The 21,990-nt window shown below is 37.3% G+C and overlaps 1 protein-coding gene across 4 annotated transcripts in view; it reads left to right on the plus strand.

The window, feature by feature from the left end:
* The window catches only part of acin1b (apoptotic chromatin condensation inducer 1b), a 213,644-nt gene that overhangs the window by 55,916 nt on the left and 135,738 nt on the right, over positions 1–21,990 (plus strand). For all 4 annotated transcript variants that reach the window (XM_051922286.1, XM_028793641.2, XM_051922287.1 and 1 more), the window contains one exon: positions 7,925–8,036. In XM_051922286.1, coding sequence (XP_051778246.1) covers positions 7,925–8,036 — 112 coding nt within the window. The remainder of the gene's footprint in view (positions 1–7,924; positions 8,037–21,990) is intronic.

Genomic DNA, 21,990 nt, shown 5'->3' on the forward strand with positions numbered 1-21,990 from the left:
TACAGCATAACTTTTTAGCTCCCTGAGAAAATCCAGTAGCTCAACCTTCTCCTGGAGTGTTTTAAACTTCTTCTGGCGCTTAGGCTCAGTGCCAGAAGTCTTAGAAGGTGCAGGGCGTTTCAACAACATATTGTGCGTTTAACAATAACAAAATGAATACAATAACAAAATGGAAAATACGAGGACACTCAGCTGGAGACGCATCACAGGGCAGCAGTCAATCAGCAGCAAGGAGAAATGAATAGCGCTTTCAGATTGGCTACTTTCACTATCCCAAACCGTGTTTCCCTCAGCAGTGGTAAACCTACCCACCTGGAGACGCGTCACAGCGCAGCAGTCAGTCAATCAGTAGCAAGGAGAAATGAATAACGCTCTCGGATTGGCTACTTTCACCACCCCAAACTGCGTTTCCCTCAGCAGTTGCTTCCTGTTCTCTCTACAGCACAGTATTGCCATGATAAAAGCCATAAAAAATTGCAGAGGATATTTGTGCTTTCCGCTAACAATGAATAGTTAGGTCCTAAGGAAAAATCCGCGAACGGCTGAGTCCGTGAACCCTGAACCGCGGCTTTGCGGGGGTCTACTGTATATGTAAGTGTGCAATTAATGACATTATACCCCCAGTTCTCAAAATGCAAAATTGACACATCCATGTCCCTATCCAAGATAGAGCTCGAAGATCTCCTGTCATAGATAATAGACGGCAAATTATTTTACTACACCCCGGATTACTGTTTGTATTTTTCCCAAGTTGACATCTATGTACTGAAACCATATAGTCTTGAATGGCTGGCTAGTTATTTCTTTCACTGTTACTACTAGAAGACTTTTTTTTTTCCTGTGATTAAAACTGTAAAATTAAAGTTAGACCTGTTAATATATACACCCATTCTATAAATATAAAAGAGATCTTTTAAAATGGCATTGAAGTGAAATGTTCATACCTAGCATACATTCAGCTTTACAGGTGCCATTTGATGGGACATGGGAACGTGATCCTTCTTTCAAACCTTTGTCAGAATATTTAAGTTTTGATGTAATTATTATGGCAGCATGCTTCTTTGAGGCAGTCCTCTTAGTGCTTTAAACCATCAAACTCAGGAAAGCTTTGGTGTACTCTTCAGATAAACTAAGGATGCACTGTTTTTGTTCAACAATAAAGATATTTCAGTATCGTGGAGGTTTCCTTCAGTTTGCCTCCTATCCAGCTGCCTACTATACCATTGATATGTACACAATGGAAAAAAATTGAGAAAAAAGCGTTATATGCAGCAGGGAAAAACTACATAATTGGAAGTACAGCCTGATCCATACAGCCAAGAATTCTAAAATCATGTCACACTCTGCCAGCAGCTAGAAAGTAATGCCCCTAGACATTGTCCTGCTTCAGCTGCTGCAGGAAAATTACATTGTAAGTTTAATGATTTTTCTTCCTTTTTTTGTTTTGAAAAGATGGCTATGAAAAGTTGTACTTATTCTACAGCAAAAAATTATCTCTTTCATGTGGAGCATAGAATATAATGAATAAACGTGTCTGTGCTGGTGTTATTCTGTGGAATGGGATGATACACGATAGAATGGATGTGTATTAGGGGTGGGCGGTATGACCAAAATTCTATATCACGGTATTTTTCTAAATTATCCCGGTTTCATGGTATTTGACGGAATTTTTTTCCCATGCATGAGTGGATGTTAAACACATTTTCCACTGCAATTACTGGCTAAGAATAACCTATTCCACTGTCAAGAGCATTGTACATTGTACAAAAAAACATTTTAATGTGCACACAAGTATTAATACAGGTTTGCATTGCCCCATAAAGTGATACTTTTCAAGGGGGTGGCACTAATGAAGAGAAGGAAATCACATTGCATGACAGATGCAGTCAAAATATAGAACCTTTTTATTTAACAAATTTTGCAAAAACTTAAATTATAATTTTGACAACATATTTTCAACCATCCAAAGAGGTATTTAGACTTAGGAAAATATCCAGAAGAACTTGTCAAAAGTTGTATTGCACTGAACATGTCTTAGATAAGGAATAAATAAATATTTTTTGTAAAACAACTACACTTTCTGTTAATGTTAACAATCTCTGTCCACTGACACGTTAAAGTGACTTTTTAAACAACTTTATCATCATTAAACTGCATAATATTTAAACTAATAAATAATAACAATAAAATAAATAATTGTATTATTACTGATAGTTGCACTATTACTTCAAGGCTTCAAAAGCCCAGGTGCAGTATTCACCAAAATAAAATAAAATAAAACAAGTGCAATCTTGGTGATAACATCTTTACCAACTGAACTATCATTTAGGCAAACTGCATTAATATGGACCTTGCTTCAAGCTAAGCTATATACATAAATAATACAACTGCAACTTGCATTTATAATTGTATTTGTGGTATAGCCCTACGGAATTGTATTAGGGCCACGGTGAAGAAAAAAAAATATGGACACAGGGAAGAAAAAAAAACTATACGTCGAGAATAAAGTCAACATTTCCACTTTATTCTTACCGTTTATGTCGAGATTAAAGTCGACATTTCCACTCTATTCTCATAGTTTACTTTATAATTAAAGTAGAATGTCGTAAACTAAACTTCATCCTAAAATCATTGTTTAATTTACTAGATTTTCTCAAACCCCGTCATAAGTTAATGTAGCACATTAAATGCTTTGTGTTGTGTTCCCCGACCCAGTTGTTAATCACTACGCTTCTTAAACTGACTTCCTCCGCACTAAGAGGAGACAGCGATCACCATACAGAATCCATTCACTTCATGATATTCCTGCTCTCTGAAAATTTAGAATGCTAAGATAAATACTTGATATCATTTTCATGATGAAATGCATTAAAGCAGGTATTAAACATGCACGGTAGTGTGGCGGTAGTGCTGCTCCCTCGCAGTAAGGGGTCCCCGGTGTACGTTCAGTGTAGAGAACTTTATGGCAGGTGTGACGAGGCTCCAAAAAACTGGATGTATGAATGGGTATCACACAGGTTTAACTTAAATATTGTTTAAATGTTGGGTTTGTGATCTGGTGGTCGGAGAGACGAACACAGAATTCAGTGGATGTTATTCTGAGCAGGCTTTCTTTATTGCACGCTTGCTGTCTCTATCTGACGTACCAAAACCCCAATTTCTATCCTTCCTTTTTCTTTCTCCACATAACCAATCACCACACGATAAATGTCTTTGTGAAATTAAAACTAGTTATAAACTTAGCCCACGGAGTGTTCAGAACTTTAAAAAAATCTTCGTTATACATGTTTAATTATGCCATCCATTCAGGGTTGTGTCCATCCCTGAACGAGTTGCCAGTACATCGCAGGATGAATACGAGCAAAACACACACTAGCAGGGTCAATATAGCATAACAAAACCCCACATCCTACATGACTTTGAAAGGAAACTGAAGCACGCCGAGTAAACCCACCAGAAAAACATGCAAATGCAAGGCAGGGTACACCCGGGACACCCTTGCTGCGAGGCAGCAGTGCAACCTCCACGCCACCGTGCCCCCACATGATTAATACATGCTTTAATGCATTTCACCATGAAAATTATATCAAGTATTTATCTTGGCATTCTAAATGATCAGAGAGCATGAATATCATGTGAATGGATTCTGTGTGGCGATCGCTGCCGGTGCCTCCTATTAGTGCAGAGGAAGTCAGTTTAAGAAGCTCGGGGAACAATAACACAAAGCATTTAATGTGCTATATAACTTATGATGGGGTTTGAGAAAATCTAGTAAATTAAATATTCATTTTACGATGAAGTTTAGTTTACGATGTTCTACTTTAATGACAAAGTACGAGAATAAATTCAACATGTCGTTACAATATTACACAGTACCCAGGTACATTACACTGTATTGAAAACAAATAAAACAAGTACAACTTGGCTTGCAGTATTATCCAGTAGTATAGAAACAGTATTTACACATCTGACCTTTTAAAACTAAAGCATCTCCAGGCGACAGACGTGACTCCTTTTTTTCAGCTCTCTGTCCGTTTTCACTGTGCGGCATACCTATGCTACCGCCCACTATTTGATGGTGTAGCAGTGAAAAAGAGCCCTAGTGCAACAAATCTGTGTTTAGCGGTGTAGCAGTGAAAAAGGTCCCCACTTGAACAGTTTCCCGCTGCGCCACGTTCCGAACGTCGTTTAGGCAATTTAAACCGGTGTTGCGGTATAAGAAAAATCCATATCATAAAAAAAAATAAAAAACGGTTTTCAGTATGAACCGGTATACCGCCCAGCACTAATGTGTATAAGTGAATCTCTGTGTAAATTTACACAGTAATGTTTCTTTTTTGTGTACATTATCTTACTATATAAAGTCTACAGATTTTTAATGCTGTTCAAAGCCTGTTTCCTGTAAAAACTGGTAATGTTTGAAAATACTAATCCTTTATTAACATTTTTAATGAGAAGAAGCATGATATGCGGTATGCAAGTGTCTGCTCCTTTCAAAATATTCTTCTAGGCAAAGAAATGGAAAAGCAATTTGATTCGAAAGACCTGAGGTACAGGTAATGTACCTTCAAAGGAATTAACATAGTCTTTGTCCAACACTTGCAAATAAGAATTTCACTGTTCCCTTCACATATGACAGTAATGCCGCAAGAATATGTGCACCTAATTTTTCCAATTTACATTATAGTTCACAATGAACACTATCGTTTGATAATTTGAATAAATAATTAATGACCTAACAAAAGCAGTAAGGGCATTTCCTTCCAGTAGGCTGCATTAATTACAATTTTCAATGTGCTTTATTCTAATTTTTGTAGTCTGCAGCTTGTAGATGATAGCTATAAATGCCAATGCAGTCCTGCATTCTTCATCTTGCATAAAATGTTTCAATGTTATAAATTTTATAATACTGCATGTTTTAATAGTGCTCAGCTGATGTGGATTTTTTTAGATGAATAATGTGTGCGCTGCAAATATGACCAATTAACAATATATATTGTATCGATATTGCTAGTTCTTTTAAATACTTGGTTTTCCTTGGGGGAAAAAAATTGAATATAAAGAAAATCTTTTAAGTGTATGATGTTATCACATGAACATGTTTTAATTTAATATCTTAATAGGTTAAATTATTTTTTTTCTTATTTATATTTTTTTCTTTTTTTCTTACCCAAACCACAGAAATGTCCAGTTTTTCTCAATTTTTAATTGTGCACTGCAGGTGGCGTGTGCAAAACCACCTAATTGTTAAAATTATGCTTTAAAGATAATAATATAGCCCATGTTGCCTTAAATACAAGGAATAAAGATCACTGACAACAGTTATGCTATGACAGTTCCATAATTTGAGAATTTTTTAAGTGACTAATGAACCAATAATAGAATTGGTGCATACACATACCTCCTGAGAGATGTGTGGTTAAATTAAAAACAGATATTTACCTGCATATAATTTGTCCTATTCAATGAACATTGCTATTGTTACAGTATATAGCCATGAATATGCTTGCCATAGCCTTATCCAGCTTCATTGATTCATTCATTCATTGATTCATTCAGTCTTAATTTTTCCAGCTTTTGAAAGTTTTACCAAATTTATTTACAAATACTTTACTTTGACTGCTAAAAGAAAGAATACCTGTTTACTAGACTTCACAGACTACTGGAACGTTTAAATTTGCATATCTCACAGACTCCCACTTGTCATTAGACAGATACTAACCTCTCTCATTAGGAGATTCCAAAGTTAAATGCAGAAGTGCATGGAGTAGAATAAGGTAATATAGTAGGCTAGTAAACTAGATGAGTGACCATTGCAAAAGAAGTAACATTTGAATGCATTTTAATAACATATAAATCATGATTCGTAACATTGGAAAATTTTATTGAAACTTGACAACTCATACTGTGGGATCCCAAGGTGTTCCCAGGCCATCTGGTAGATATAATCCTCTCAGCGATCCCTAGGTCTTCCCGTGGGTCTCCTCCAAGCTTTTTGTGTCCTTAAAACCTCCACAGGGAAGTGTCTGGGAAGCATCTGTATCACATGCCCAAACCACCTCAATTGACTCCTCTCAATGCGGAGGGTCAGTGGCTCTACTCTGAGCCTCTCATGGATGTCTGTGCTTCTCATCCTCTGTCTAAGGAAAAGCCCGGCCACCATGTAGAGTAAGGCCATTTCGGCCACTTGTACCCGTGACCTCATTCTTTCCGTCATTACCCAAACCTCATGACCATAGATGAGGAGCACATAATACCAAAAAAAATTTTTTTTTTCACTGCAGCTCTGTGTAAAATTAAGGAATAGCTTGTAAAGATGTGTAAAATATGAAGATTGACACATCCACTTAAATTCTCAGCCAGTAAGGAAACATGGGAAAGCTTTTTATGTGCATAAAAAGTGATTCATTCACTCCAGAGTAACATATGAGGGGTCTTTTGAGAGCAGATGATTTCAGTTACCTTACTTGAGGAAGAATTGCCAGTCACTTTAATATGAATTAGTAATAAATGCAGGTTTATGTACGTTTATTGACAAACAATTTGTCCTATCAAGCAATCACTGTAACTTAACTGAAACAAGTATATATGCCTTACAGTGCCAAACCTCTGCTCTTTTGAAAGCTAACAGACTGGGCATTTCAAAAATCAGACAGAATAAAGATGTGCACGTCACTTTGACTGGGGAACAGATGCTCACATAGATGCTAATGCTTATCTTCAAACTCTCACAGTATAAGTTCTCTTTAAAACAGCTGGTGTGGCATAGAGAGACAATTGTATAACTAATTGAAATTGAATCCAAAGTGTTGAATTTTGAAACAAAGATGATCTTAGTTACTGAGTTGAAACCCTTGTGCACATTTGGAGTAGGCAGCCGAGCGAGCAGCTTGTGAAGACAGTGGGGAAACATACAATGAAAAATACTGCATTTAAACAGGAAAATTGTGAACTTGTGAAGTTTAACAGTAAGTAGGTAAATGTATTTATGCATGCTCTGTTAAAACTTTCCTAATTGTCAGTGCTGGGGATGATAAATGCAGGTGAAGTTTTCAAGTAGGCTGTCTAGTAACAGCGTAAATCTCTGTTGTCTTAGGGCCAGTTTATACCTGTGCATATTCAGAGACATGTATTAAAGCAGGTGTGTTTTCCATCCGTTTATATGTGTAGACGTGTTTTTAATCCAGTTTAACACACTTAAGTTTATGTATTTTTATGCAGTAATTCCACATGCATCTGCCAGTTATTTTGTGATTAAGGAAAGTTTTCTAGTTTATAAAAAAAAAAATGTAAATATTTTCGTCACAAATGCAGTAATTTTTTTGACTTGTGTGGTGTGCTTTTTAGTGTTATTTTAGTATTGAAGGTCACTTTGCAAATTATAATGGCAGTTATGGCCCTTTGAAATCCAAAGATGACATTGATTACTTTCCTTCGTGTTTATTGGAGTGTGCATGTGATTAGCCTCATCTGCAGAAAATGGGAAATGGAATTGGGCAGTTGCTAGGGAATGACTAGGGGTGAGCTTTTTTATGTTATGTGTTTTCCTTTAGAACAATTGGAATAATATGCACAATAGTGTATTTTCATGTGGAAAACCTGCAGCTTCTTACATTTTTTAAAAACACATCATACTTCTCAGCAGTAGTATGAATTTGGGCCATAGAGTGTAATTTATTTTTACCTGTATTATGTGGCGGAGAAATAAATGCAGGAAAACACACACCTGCAAACAAGCTTTTACTGTATTCTATTGACATGCTTCAATATGTCATTTTCATTTTTAATTCACAACACTTGTTAATTGTTTTTTATTTATTTATTCCAGGAACAATTTTTAATTTATCAGCTTATTTTAGCAGACAGTCACTTAAGTCTTTCCTTCTTTTATGCTTTAATCAGATATTTTATATTTCTCTGGCAGATTGGAGAAGAGATGAGTCAGAACAGCTTCATCAAACAATACCTGGCAAAACAGCAGGAACTTTTGCGACAGAGGCTGGAGAGAGAAGCTCGTGAGGCAGCTGAGGCAGAAGGTCAGTTTTTTTTTGGTGTGGTACATTAGAGACAGATGCAGCGTTGTTTGTAAAAAATATTTCTACTGGAAATTTACAATATTCTCTTTATAATTTAAAACTGGCTTTGAGCTAAAGTTCTTAATTTGAATGTTTTTAAACATCTTGATAATGAATATTTGTAATCAGTTGTAAAAGGAAACACCATAAATGATTACACATTGTTACACCAATATTTTAATTTTGCTAGAAAAAACTTTGCACTAGTCAGTATGTATTGGGAAGTGGGTTTACTCCTATCCCAGTAAACTCTCTTCAGACTCAAGCATGATTATTCACACTTGCTGAGTTACAAAGCAGGCTTGAAAAAGCATAGATAGAGTGACAGAGTAGAAAGGGCACTAAATGGCACTTATGTGCTATAGGTTATGTTATAGGTTTTGTCTATAGGTTACAGTGGTGTGAAAAACTATTTGCCCCCTTCCTGATTTCTTATTCTTTTGCATGTTTGTCACACAAAATGTTTCTGATCATCAAACACATTTAACCATTAGTCAAATATAACACAAGTAAACACAAAATGCAGTTTTTAAATGATGGTTTTTATTATTTAGGGAGAAAAAAAATCCAAACCTACATGGCTCTGTGTGAAAAAGTAGTTGCCCCCTTGTTAAAAAATAACCTAACTGTGGTGTATCACACCTGAGTTCAATTTCCGTAGCCACCCCCAGGCCTGATTACTGCCACACCTGTTTCAATCAAGAAATCACTTAAATAGGAGCTGCCTGACACAGAGAAGTAGACCAAAAGCACCTCAAAAGCTAGACATCATGCCAAGATCCAAAGAAATTCAGGAACAAATGAGAACAGAAGTAATTGAGATCTATCAGTCTGGTAAAGGTTATAAAGCCATTTCTAAAGCTTTGGGACTCCAGCGAACCACAGTGAGAGCCATTATCCACAAATGGCAAAAACATGGAACAGTGGTGAACCTTCCCAGGAGTGGCCGGCCGACCAAAATTACCCCAAGAGCGCAGAGACGACTCATCCGAGAGGTCACAAAAGACCCCAGGACAACGTCTAAAGAACTGCAGGCCTCAATTAAGGTCAGTGTTCACGACTCCACCATAAGAAAGAGACTGGGCAAAAACGGCCTGCATGGCAGATTTCCAAGACGCAAACCACTGTTAAGCAAAAAGAACATTAGGGCTCGTCTCAATTTTGCTAAGAAACATCTCAATGATTGCCAAGACTTTTGGGAAAATACCTTGTGGACTGATGAGACAAAAGTTGAACTTTTTGGAAGGCAAATGTCCCGTTACATCTGGCGTAAAAGGAACACAGCATTTCAGAAAAAGAACATCATACCAACAGTAAAATATGGTGGTGGTAGTGTGATGGTCTGGGGTTGTTTTGCTGCTTCAGGACCTGGAAGGCTTGCTGTGATAGATGGAACCATGAATTCTACTGTCTACCAAAAAATCCTGAAGGAGAATGTCTGGCCATCTGTTCGTCAACTCAAGCTGAAGCGATCTTGGGTGCTGCAACAGGACAATGACCCAAAACACACCAGCAAATCCACCTCTGAATGGCTGAAGAAAAACAAAATGAAGACTTTGGAGTGGCCTAGTCAAAGTCCTGACCTGAATCCAATTGAGATGCTATGGCATGACCTTAAAAAGGCGGTTCATGCTAGAAAACCCTCAAATAAAGCTGAATTACAACAATTTTGCAAAGATGAGTGGGCCAAAATTCCTCCAGAGCGCTGTCAAAGACTCATTGCAAGTTATCGCAAACGCTTGATTGCAGTTATTGCTGCTAAGTTTGGCCCAACCAGTTATTAGGTTCAGGGGGCAATTACTTTTTCACACAGGGCCATGTAGGTTTGGATTTTTTTTTCTCCCTAAATAATAAAAACCACCATTTACAAACTGCATTTTGTGTTTACTTGTGTTATATTTGACTAATGGTTAAATGTGTTTGATGATCAGAAACATTTTGTGTGACAAACATGCAAAAGAATAAGAAATCAGGAAGGGGGCAAATAGTTTTTCACACCACTGTATACCCTACTCCTGGGAAGTCAATGTATTGCCCATAATTGACATCTGGTTAAGACTTGTCTCTCTGAAGAATTTCTTACTTTGTGTTTGTGGATGTTAAAGGGATTTACAAGTATGAGGAAATGTAAACAAGTATCTTATTCCTGCTTGTTGATATTTATTACCCAATATATATCATCTAGAAGTCTTTATACATTCTATACTTGTTCTTTTTATCAAGTTTTCATTAAATCATATTGTCAACCAGGCTGTTACCGCCCTCTGATCTGCTTATTTTGTAACAGATGAAACTTGTCATTGCAAGGGTTCATAATTCATGGCATTAAGTAGGGACATTATTTACTTTTACTAGTTTAATGGTTTATTTGCCTTGCCCACTGTGCAGCTTTGGCACATGTCTGATCCTTCATGTACAGTTAGGTCCGTAAACATTTGGACAGATACAACTTTTTTCTAATTTTGGTTCTGTACATTACCACAATGAATTTTAAATGAAACAACTCAGATGCAGTTGAAGTGCAGACTTTTAGCTTTAATTCAGTGGGGTGAACAAAAAGATTGCATAAAAATGTGAGGCAGCTAAAGCATTTTTTAAAGTTTTTTAGATGTTCTTTAGCAAAGTCCAATCTAGCCTTTCTATTCTTGTGGCTTAAGAGTGGCTTGCACCTTGCAGTGCACCCTCTGTATTTACTTTCATGCAGTCTTCTCTTTATGGTAGACTTGGATATCGATACACCTACCCCCTGGAGAGTGTTGTTCACTTGGTTGGCTGTTGTGAAGGGGTTTCTCTTCACCATGGAAATGATTCTGCGATCATCCACCACTGTTGTCTTCCGTGAACGTCCAGGTCTTTTTGCGTTGCTGAGTTCACCAGTGCTTGCTTTCTTTCTCAGGATGTACCAAACTGTAGATTTTCCCACTCTTAATATTGTAGCAATTTCTCAGATGGGTTTTTTCTGTTTTCGCAGCTTAAGGATGGCTTTTTTCACCTGCATGGAGAGCTCCTTTGACCGCATGTTGTCTGTTCACAGCAAAATCTTCCACATGCAAGCACCACACCTCAAATCAACTCCTGGCCGTTTATCTGCTTAATTGATAATGACATAACAACGGACTTGCCCACAACTGCCCATGAAATAGCCTTTGAGTCAATTGTCCAATTACTTTTGAGCCCCTGAAATGAAGGGATTATGTTAAAAAAATGCTTTAGTTGCCTCACATTTTTATGCAATCGTTTTGTTCACCCCACTGAATTAAAGCTGAAAGTCTGCACTTCAACTGCATCGGAGTTGTTTCATTTAAAATTCATTGTGGTAATATACAGAACCAAAATTAGAAAAAAGTTGTCTCTGTCCAAATATTTATGGACCTAACTGTATTTCCTTGGGTAACTTCAATGTTTGTCAGGAATATGTCTGTTGTGAGACTTGTTTGCCACTTGATGTAGCAGAACTTGAAATTTAAAACAGGCAAATTGCATCTAGTAAATTATCCACTCTTTGCAGATCTAGAACCACTTGATCTTTCATCTAATGATGAAAGTAGCAGCGGTCTTGAGAAATACATTTTGAAAAGCTGTATAGAGTGCCTGTATAACGATAAACAAGATTGTATTTTTAATTAATTTGCAAAACTTTCTAAAACCTTGTTTTTGCTTTGTCATTACGGATATTTAATGTTGTTTGATGAGGGAAAAAATTGAATTTAAATGATTTTTGTATAAGCCTGGAACCTAACAAAATGTGTAAAAAGTATACAGGTCTGAATACTTTCTGAAGCCACTGCAATTGGCATAAAATACCTTCTGTTTTCAAACTTCCCTTCTCCATGTGTTTGTTTTACAATACTGTTTACTTTTGAGTGATTACAAAGTGTAATTATTTGTGTTAACAGTGTTAGCAGAATTGCTGCTTTTTAGAATACTCAGGAGTGCTGCACATATTAATGTAAAGCTTTAATCCCCTATTTTATTAATTGAAAAATTAATCAAGGTAACATTGTTTAGCTTACAAAATTAGTGGGAGTGCTGTTTAAAGGATAAGTTTGGTATTTTCCAAGTTTAAATTATTTCTTCACAAACCTGTTTTATTTGCATTTGCCACACAAAATTGTTCAAAAGTTAAGTATTTTCTATAAATTTTAAAAAATACATAGCCAGACTTAGCCATTTGTAGTGTAAGGGGAACTGTGCACCACTAGATGACAAAAGCCGAAAAATGTATTGAATATGTACCCTTTGAACCAGCAAGAGAAAGCATGCCTTCCATGTTTCCGATGAGTGCTTGTGACAACCAGATAGATCTGGAAATAATCACTGAATTGCATATTTCTGACACTGCTTCTCATGGAAAGGATCTGTTTGTTATTTGCTTGTATGGTTCCAGTAGCCTTCCTGGTAGGAGTTACACATAAATACAGAAGTAAATCAATACCGTACTAATAATGTGGCAAGAATGGTTCACTGTGATTTTGTCTTTCAAGATGAAACCATGCCTATGGGGTGAAATGTTGTTGTGGAAGAAGACAAACATTGAGCTGGTTTGCACAGCTGGTCTTCTTTTAAAATGGCAGAATCTTATAATATTAGTGATTTTTGTTCAAAAATATCACATATGAGCAATTTTACAGTCCATGAAAATAGGGGTACAGTTTTGTGCTCCTCTACTTGCCACACGTGTAATATTTATTTTACAAAAATGAAAGGCATCTCTGTGCTTCCGTCACTTTTAGTTGCATGGAGTGCATGTCTGAGCAAGTCTGACTTATCTTGGGGTCCTGTCCCTTGTCATGTCTCTTATTTTGCTTGCTTTCTTTGGATTTTTGTAGTCTTATTACTGTTATTTTCGTGCTCTTTTTGTGAACATATGAACCTCATAAGCACACAAATGATTTACATTTTAAAAACGGTGCATTCTAATCTCTGTGTTAGTGTAAAATGTGAATCTGTTGATTTTAAATACTATTTTGTTTAATGCGATGCTGTTTTTTATACTTGCAGTGTTAAAAAAATGTTCTAGCTCAGTGAAAATGCACTTACATACCAATTACATGCTGCCTTTTTACATCTCTCTATTATAAAAGAAAATCTTGAGACAAGACTTTTTCTGAGAGATTTTTCAAGTCCTGCGAGACGAGAGTTTTGCCAAGTGATTTTGTCAAGTCCCACTATCCTCTCAACCACTTTCAAACACGTCCATGGTCCTCTGCGCTCTCAGCTTTGATAAATTCTTATGCTTTCCTCACTTTAAGTTCCCAATAAAAAAAAAGACTTATTATGTCCAAATCTTATTGCTGAATTTCATCCTGAAGGATTATCAACAGAAGAAATGAGTACGCGGGCAATCCTAGAACCGAAAAACGATGAAGTCAAACGAATTAACGCAAATATTGTTGATCAGTTGCATAGTAATGACATGTAAAATTTTAACAGGTGACAAGAAAGGTAATGTAGTACATCTTCCGCGGATAACATTAGACACCAAAGGAGATCTTGATATGCCATTTGTATTAAAATGTTTACAGTTTCCCGTAACAATGGCTTTTGCTATGACAATTAACAGATCACAGGGACAAACATTCGAAAAAGTCGGTTTATTTATTAGAGGGAAAAAAACGATATTCACTCACAGGCAGTTATATGTTGCGTTGTCACAATGTAAGTCCAAACACGGAATCAAAATTCAGTGCGATATTGACGAAAAGTTAATTCAAAAAATTGTTTTTACTTAAGTTTTACAGTAAAAGTGCAAGTTTTAAAAATGTTTGCATGTTAATTTCAAAGCCAAAAAGAACAAAAACATATAACGCAACGAATACCTCTAATGCAACATGAAACATAATTTTCTTTCAATTTATTACGTTTTACTATGGTTTATTAGTCGGTGTAACGTAAAATGGTTAGTGCTATTATGCATATGTAACAATTCCCATGAAAATAACAATCTCTTTAAATTATATATCCGCTTCCCCTTACGCGAGCAGCAGATCCACGAAATGGCTAGTGTGTAGTGCCCGCCTGAGGGTTGGCGAGCGAAGCGAGCAGGGGGCAGAGCCCCCTAGTTCTTACAAAATATATTTCACTGTGCAGACACATTTTCAGGCTCTTTCTTGCTTGCTTAATCTGTAGTTGCTCTGATTATTGTGATTGCCCATATCCCATTAAATTAAATTATTATATACTAAATAACCTGGGGAAATTGTCTTGGTTGCAGGGAGATGATGTGTACATCATGCCATACAAAAAATTTAGGTGTAGCTGTTACCCCAGTTAATCTAGTACATGTGTTAATGATAGTTGCTGTGAGGAATTAATTATAAAAGTTTTATTTTTGTTATCAAGGGCGATGTTTAAATACCAACTACTCATGAACATGAAACTGCTTACTCCTATGAAAACTGTTACCATCTGAAAATTTTGTCATTGCAACAATTAATTGCAAAGATTTGTATCTGTTAGTTCACTTCTATATTTGTATTTAGTAGTTTTGATTTGTGAAAATACCTGTTCACAACTGTACTGTATGTGACACCAAATAATCATGAGGCTTGGAAACTCATCCTGAATAATGTTGCTTGATTTCTATAATCTGTACAAATCTTTTTATAAACTTATTTTAAGATCACTATTTCAGTGGAGTTCAGTTTCTTTGAACTGCAAGACTACTAGAAAATTGTCCACATTAACAACCAAAGGGGAAGAACAGGTGCTGAAAGTGAGATTCAAATAAAGCTCCAAACCCTTGACACAACTATATTGACAGTTCCAGGTTCAAATAAAGTATTTTTTTAACAGAATACCTTGTAAAAAGTTTCTTCTTCATCCAGAATACAAAATTATTTCTCTTTCTCCTCCTCCTCCCAGGTGAGCTTTGTGAATCTTGACTCTCCTTGGGGTTTGCAAAGCAACTCTTTTTCAGCCTGAACTTGGAGTACTTCCAGTACATCATTATTGCCGCCTAGAAGCACTTCCGGGTATAGCTGGGCAAAATAGCAAATTTTCATTTTGATTCAGTATTTAATAAAAATCAATATGCAAAAGCCAATATTGTGATGTTCAGCACTTTTCTTGTATTTTCCACAACTTCTTCTGAATATTAAAATAAAAAATCTGCAGTGCAGTGCAACTGTTTGTAAGCATGTTTGTGTAGACTCTGCCCATGTAGCCTGGGAGTGTTGAGTGTAAAAAAAATAGAGCAAGGATCAGAAGAGGAATACTTTAGAACCAGTAGTGTTAGTGTTGCTATTTGCAAATTGTTTGATTTTCCCAGGGTGACACTTTTAAGTAGTACAGAATTTAAAAATACAGCATGCTACTGTATATAAATAAAGGGCTTCCAGGCATTTGCGGCACCTGCAATGTGCTCTTTTGCCTCCTGGGCAAAACAGGTCCCTGCCGAAGAAAGTTCCGTGAAGCATTTGCTGTTCTGTTGCATGGCATATACACAGACTAGCAGCGCAGGGGAATAACAGTTGCATTGACTATGGCACTAACCATTAATGTACATAACACAAGAAATGAGACATCCATGCAGCTGGTAAGCTCCTATTGGTCCATTTCATGCACTCTCTACTACTGAAATTTTATAAACAGGAATAAAAATAACAGCCTTCATACTTTTTTTCAAACTGCATTGCCAGACATTTTATTTTTGAGTCATTAGAGTGTTATTATTATTGAGAGTGTTTTGTTTAGCAGGTGAATAGAGGTTCTTAATGTCTGTGAAAACATTTGTCCTAAATGATTAAGTTATCGTATTGTATTATCTCATCCCATTTAGTGTTCTGTTTTGTCCTTGAATACTTTCTGTACTTTGTGTTTTGCCACTTTAAGAAACATCATTTTGCCGCCTTACAATGACATTTCCTAAGTAATGTGCGTCAGTGGTCAAATGTGAGAATATGCAAGAAATTCTATATGGCAAATAAATTGAATTATAATAATTATATTTTCATCATATTGTATTAAAAGAAAAAAAAACTATTCAGAATGATTAGTTACAGTAATATCTATATGATGTTTATCTTTAGTTATATATTACCCTTCTAGCAAGCACTCATTCACATCTTTAATATGATATGTGCCAGCGTTTGGGATGTTCCTTTGTTGATAAATAAGTTGTTTTACTACAAGTTCTTTTAATTGTTAGATTTGTTTTGTAATTCTGCTTCAACAACTGGTTGATAACTTTTTCAAAACTGTTTAACTTGCTGCGGTGGGTTGGCACCCTGCCCAGGATGGGTTCCCTGCCTTGTGCCCTGTGTTGGCTGGGATTGGCTCCAGCAGACCCCCGTGACCCTGTGTTTGGATTCAGCGGGTTGGAAAATGGATGGATGTTTAACTTGATCTGTCAAAGCACTATGAAGATATTGTGTTTTACTCATGATTTGGTGTTTTTATTTCTTCCGTTTTATTTTTTATTGTACACCACACATACCAATAAATGTCCTGAGACTGAAGAACTGAATTTTTTATATTTAGGCAATAAATTATTAGGTACTACTGTCTCCCTCTGTGCTCTGTTCTGTGACTCAGAAACGGCATGTATATGAAAATACATCATTTGGAATTACGTAAAACATAAAAGATAGGTGTACAATATACACATGCATATGATCTACAGGGTAATTAATTAATTAAAAGCTTTGCATTTGTCTCTAATGAAGGCAACACCATCTGGATACGTTTACATCACAGAGGCTTGCAGCTCAAGACAAGGCGGAGGGGTTGCAGTAATTTTTAGATCTGAGTTAAACATGAAAAGGATCTCAGCTGAATGTTCGTCTTTTGAGTGTCTGACTCTTAAACTAATAAATGAAGTCTGGTCCTATTTTACCTGTTGTTCTCTGTCATTCCCCAAAATATAATGTTTAATTCTTTTTTGATCTGATTGAATTATTAACCCACTTAAGTTCCCTTTCCCAGACCGTCATTCTTATTGGAGATTTTAACATCCATATTGACATTCCTACATGTAAACTGAGAATTGTATTATTTTTGTTTTCTTTTTTCTCTCTCTGTCAGTCGGTCTGTCTGTAATTTCCAAATCACCAAACACTTCCTTAATATATTTGAGGAAAGTCAAAAAAATAAGAACCTATAGGTGTCTTGATCACATACACCTAGTGATATGGTATAGTTTATTTGGTGCATATAGCATACTCATATTTATGAGTGTTATAGTACACTTATATTAATATTGGGAGTTACCTGTCCATGCTGCAATAAAGGCCTGCAGTCTGACATGCAAATAATAATCAACATTATGAATGCACTCCTGTGGAATGTTAGTCATTTCTTAGTTTGCCTGGAGATACAAGTAGTTCAAGTTCATTGTTGAAAACTGTTCAATCCAATTTCATTCATGCTTATAGGGAATATGATGAGCACCAAGGAGAATTGACCACAATCCTGTTACAAGTTGAGTTGCATGGAGAAGAATGTAGGTGGGTGCCATGTTGCTAGCAGAACATATATCTCATTTCATGTTAGGGCTTATTTCCATGGCTGAAGCAGAGCTATAGAAAGGCGTGTCCCCTGCCATTTTTGATTTTGCCTCTAACTGTAGTAGCTATTGGAAGTTGTGTTCTCACAATCAAGGGGATTTTACACTGACCATTAAGGAATGGAAAATTGGAGGAGTGTCTGTAGAACATTGGGCTAGAATCCTAGAAAGTTGATTCAGTTCATCTGGACATAGTTCTTTTCCAGGGAGATACATTACATCATTCATCCAAGTGACTTCCTCAGTCTCAGTTGACTGCAGGTTTCTCCAACCTTATAAACAGTACCTTTGCATAATGACCGAAACTAGCACCATTGACTAAGAATGGGCCGTGTGATCAGTGATATGCAAGTTGTCCATTGATCAATGGCCATGAGTACCATTCACAGAGAGTTGGGGAATGGCTGCAATCACAGCATTGTAAGATGGTGAAAGATGTACCCTTAGGCCCCCTCCTCGGTTCAGAGATGGTCGTTCCTTTTTCACGTAAATGGCCTCCTTGACTCCTCGCTCAAACCAGCATTCCTCCCTGTCCAGGATGCGCACATCTTCATCACTGAAAGAGTGACCACTGTCCTGTAGGTGTAAGTAGACTTCAGAGTCCTGGCCTGACGAGGTAGCTCTTCTGTGTTGTGCCATCTGCTTCGCCAGTGGCTGTTTGGTTTTCCCAATGTATAATTCACGGCAATCCTCTTGGCACTTAACTGCGTAAACTATATTACTCTGTCTGTGCTCGGGCACCCGGTCCATGGGATGGGCCAATTTTTGCCGTAGCGTGTTTTAGGGTTTGAAAGCCACCGAGACCTGGTGTTTTGAAAAAATGCGTCTCAGTTGTTCCGATACTCCTGACACATAAGGGATCACCAAAGGTTTTCGCTTAGGCAGCAGTTATCCTTCCTCTCTCCTGGATTGCTTAGAGCATTCTTTAGGTGTCTTCCCTGCTTTGACAAAAGTCCAGCTGGGATAACCACATTTTCTCAGGGCCTTTTTGATATAATGTTCTTCTGCTTCCCTGGCCACTGTGTCTGTGGGTATGGTGTTTGCTCTGTGTTGTAGAGTCCTGATGACACCTATTTTGTGCTCTAGTGGATGGTGAGAGTCAAACCTTAAATACTGATCCATATGTGTTGGTTTACGGTACACATCAACTTTCAAATGTCCCCCATTGCTGATGGAAATTTCACAGTCTAAGAAAGCTAGCATGTCACGTTTCATGTCCTCCCTGGTGAACTGGATGTGTTTCTCCACTGAGTTGATCTGGTCAGTGAATTGTGGTACCTCCTGAGATTTGATTTTCACCCAGGTATCGTCCACATACCTGAACCAATGGCTCGGTGGTGTTCCAGGATAGGATAATAGCGCCCTCTTTTCTACTTCTTCCATATACAGATTGGCCACAATAGGTGAAACTGGGGAACCCATGGCGCACCCATGTTTCTACCTGTAGTACTGGCCTTTGTATATGAAATATGTGGATTGAAGACAGTTCCACGAGCAGACACACTTGGTCAGTGCTGAGAGTGGTCCTTTTACTGAGTATGGGGTCATCCTGTAATCTCTTGCGGACCACCTCCACAGCTTCCGTAACTGGAATGCAAGGGAATAGAGATGTAACATCATATGAGACCATAGTTTTCTCTGCCTCCTTAATGATATCTCTCACCTTCTCCACAAAATCCAAAGTGTTCTGAATATGGTGTTTTGAGCTGCCTACCAATGGGTTGAGGACAGCGGCCAGGAACTTTGAGATGTTATATGTAACCGAATTGATCATGCAGACAATGGGTCTTAACGGTGCATCCTGTTTATGTATCTTCAGTAAACCATACAGACTTGGTGTAGCTTCCCCTGGGTATAATCTGTGGTATGAGGTCCGGTCAATAGCATTGTCATGCACTAACTGCTTGAGACAATCTATCACCTTTTTCCTGTAACCACTGCTTGGATCTCATTTTAGGAGTTCATAAGTGTTTTTGTCACTAAGCAGAGACAAAATTTTCTCATGATAGTCCGTCTGGTTTAGCAACACTGTGCGCCACCCTTTGTCTGCTGGAAGGATGATGATAATGTTGTTGTCCTTACTGAGTGCCACGAGAGCCTTTCTCTCCTCAATAATGATATTGGGTGCATTGCTGAGACACGCTGAAACTTTTATCCGCAGTTGCTCCGTTTCCACATCTGCAATGTTGTTGTTTCTGATTGCTGACTCTGTGGCTGTGATCAGTTCCACTAGCGGGATTTGTTTTGGTGTGACAGCAAAGTTTAACCCTTTAGCAAGGATGTTTTTCTCTGCTTGGGTCAGTTGTCTGTCAGACAGATTCTTCACCCACATGTCCACATCCTCTGTCTGTGTCTGGCATCCTTCTCTCTGTTGGCTGTAGAGGACACTTCCTATCGTATGCTGATGTTTCTGGCGCACCACAAGTAGATCAAACTTTCTCTGCTGCCTGGTCTTAGACTTTTCGTGCTGTGCTAGAAATGCCTTCTCAGTGAATTCAATCACTTGTTGAAGCGTTTTCTCATCAAAAAGCAAGGAAAGCCTTTGTTGGATCTGCTCCTCTTTAGATTTCAGAACATCAATAGTAAAGTTAGTTTGCCTCACCAGTTTGTTTAGCAGCTGGCTCTGTGCCTTCTGTAGGAATTTTGTAGCTCGGAGACCCTTCACTGACGATTTCATCTGTAGATTTTTATTTGTAATTCCGCTCTGCATGCATCGAGACACTGGGCTAGAATCACTTGCTCATCATAAAAATATGCTGCCCCAGGATAACACACAGATCTCAGACTGAGTGAAAACTAAAAAACGGGATATCATCAAGTCAGACATTACTTTTCAGAATATCCAACTCAAAGGTGTAAGGTTCACCATCTTTAGACATAACCTTCAATTGCATGTTGAGAAAACAGTGGAGGTTGCAATTAAGGAACTGGAATGGCAGTTTGAAAATATGAGGGGTAATAAACTGCAAGTAATTTCACATGGGTCTGAGATCATTTGTTACTTCTCAATTTTCTATCATGATTCATGGCCAGGTGATTTAACCACTTTTGCAGAAAATGAGATTGACACTTTAATTAACTGGTATGATGCAGTCTTGTTGAAGAATGCATGTGATGTCAAGGCTGTACAAATGGAATAGAGATTGCTAAAAATTCTCATTAAAGACTAATTCAAGTTATACAACAATTTGTTGGAAGTCTTACTGACAAAAGAGCTTTATTGCACAGATTTCAATAATATTCTACACCTTGTTGAGATCATGCTTCTTGTGCCTGATTCAGCAGCTCAGTGTGTATGTGGCTTTTCAGTACAGAACAGAATAAAATAAAAAATGAGAAACTCAATGTTTCATCCTTGGAGGATTTAGTCACAATCAGCCAAGAATGCCCATCACTTGAGCAGTTTCCTGAGCCCTGTATGAAACACTGGCTTACTTCAAACAAGAGTTAAAGAATATCTTATCACACTGGATGGCCCTGTAACACTGATATTCTGATGGTCAGTAACACAGACTCCGGGCCTGAGTCAAATACACTGTTCTTAATCACTGTACATAGTTTGACAGTTACCAAATCATCAGACAGACCTAAAAGCACAAGGAAGGATGCATTGTACATGAGAAGGAATATAATTAGGTACACATACACGGAGCTTAGAAAAGTAGGAGATTGAAAGATTAATATTTTACAAATTAGATTTTTTGGCACCTAAATCAAAGCTATTTGCTTCTGATTTTTTCATTTAGGAGCCACTGGCTCATTGAAGTGAATTTTTGTCTGGAACGTTGCATGAATAATCACTGTTGCTGATAGTACACCACATCATGATGCTTGTTATGCACAATGTGTGTTATGGGTGTATGGACAAGGGATGTAGTTGTTCACAACTTTCCTCGTAGAAGAAAAATAGTCTGTTATTCCTTGATCTAATCAAGTTCTTAGAAACGCCACTTGGGTGTATGTGGTGGTGACAATTGAGTGGTAGTCATGTCAGGGGAATGCATGACCACAGTTCTGATTCAAGAATACCATTGCTATGATCCGGATGGATGCCTTTGGTACTACAGTGGCTCTGATATGTGCCAATGTGGTTATTTGTAAATGTAGCTCTGATCCAGTATGTTAGTCGTGACATGCATCAATACATCTGGGCTGACTATTAACCACATCACCGGTTGTGGGTAACCTCCTCTTACCATTGTTGCTAACATTTACGTACTCAGGACAAATAATTGTTATTATTATTATTATCATCTACTGTTCAGTTTGTTTTGCAATTTAATGGAAGGGTTATCCTGTTTAGTGAAGACCCACTATGAATCCTTTCAAGTTCTGTTAATTGCATTAATGGTGCACAATGACATCTTCCAGGGATTAAGAGCACTTAGAGAGTTCTGTAGAGTATGTAAT

This window comes from Erpetoichthys calabaricus, chromosome 2 (assembly GCF_900747795.2).
Source record: "Erpetoichthys calabaricus chromosome 2, fErpCal1.3, whole genome shotgun sequence".
Taxonomy (NCBI): Eukaryota; Metazoa; Chordata; class Cladistia; order Polypteriformes; family Polypteridae; genus Erpetoichthys; species Erpetoichthys calabaricus.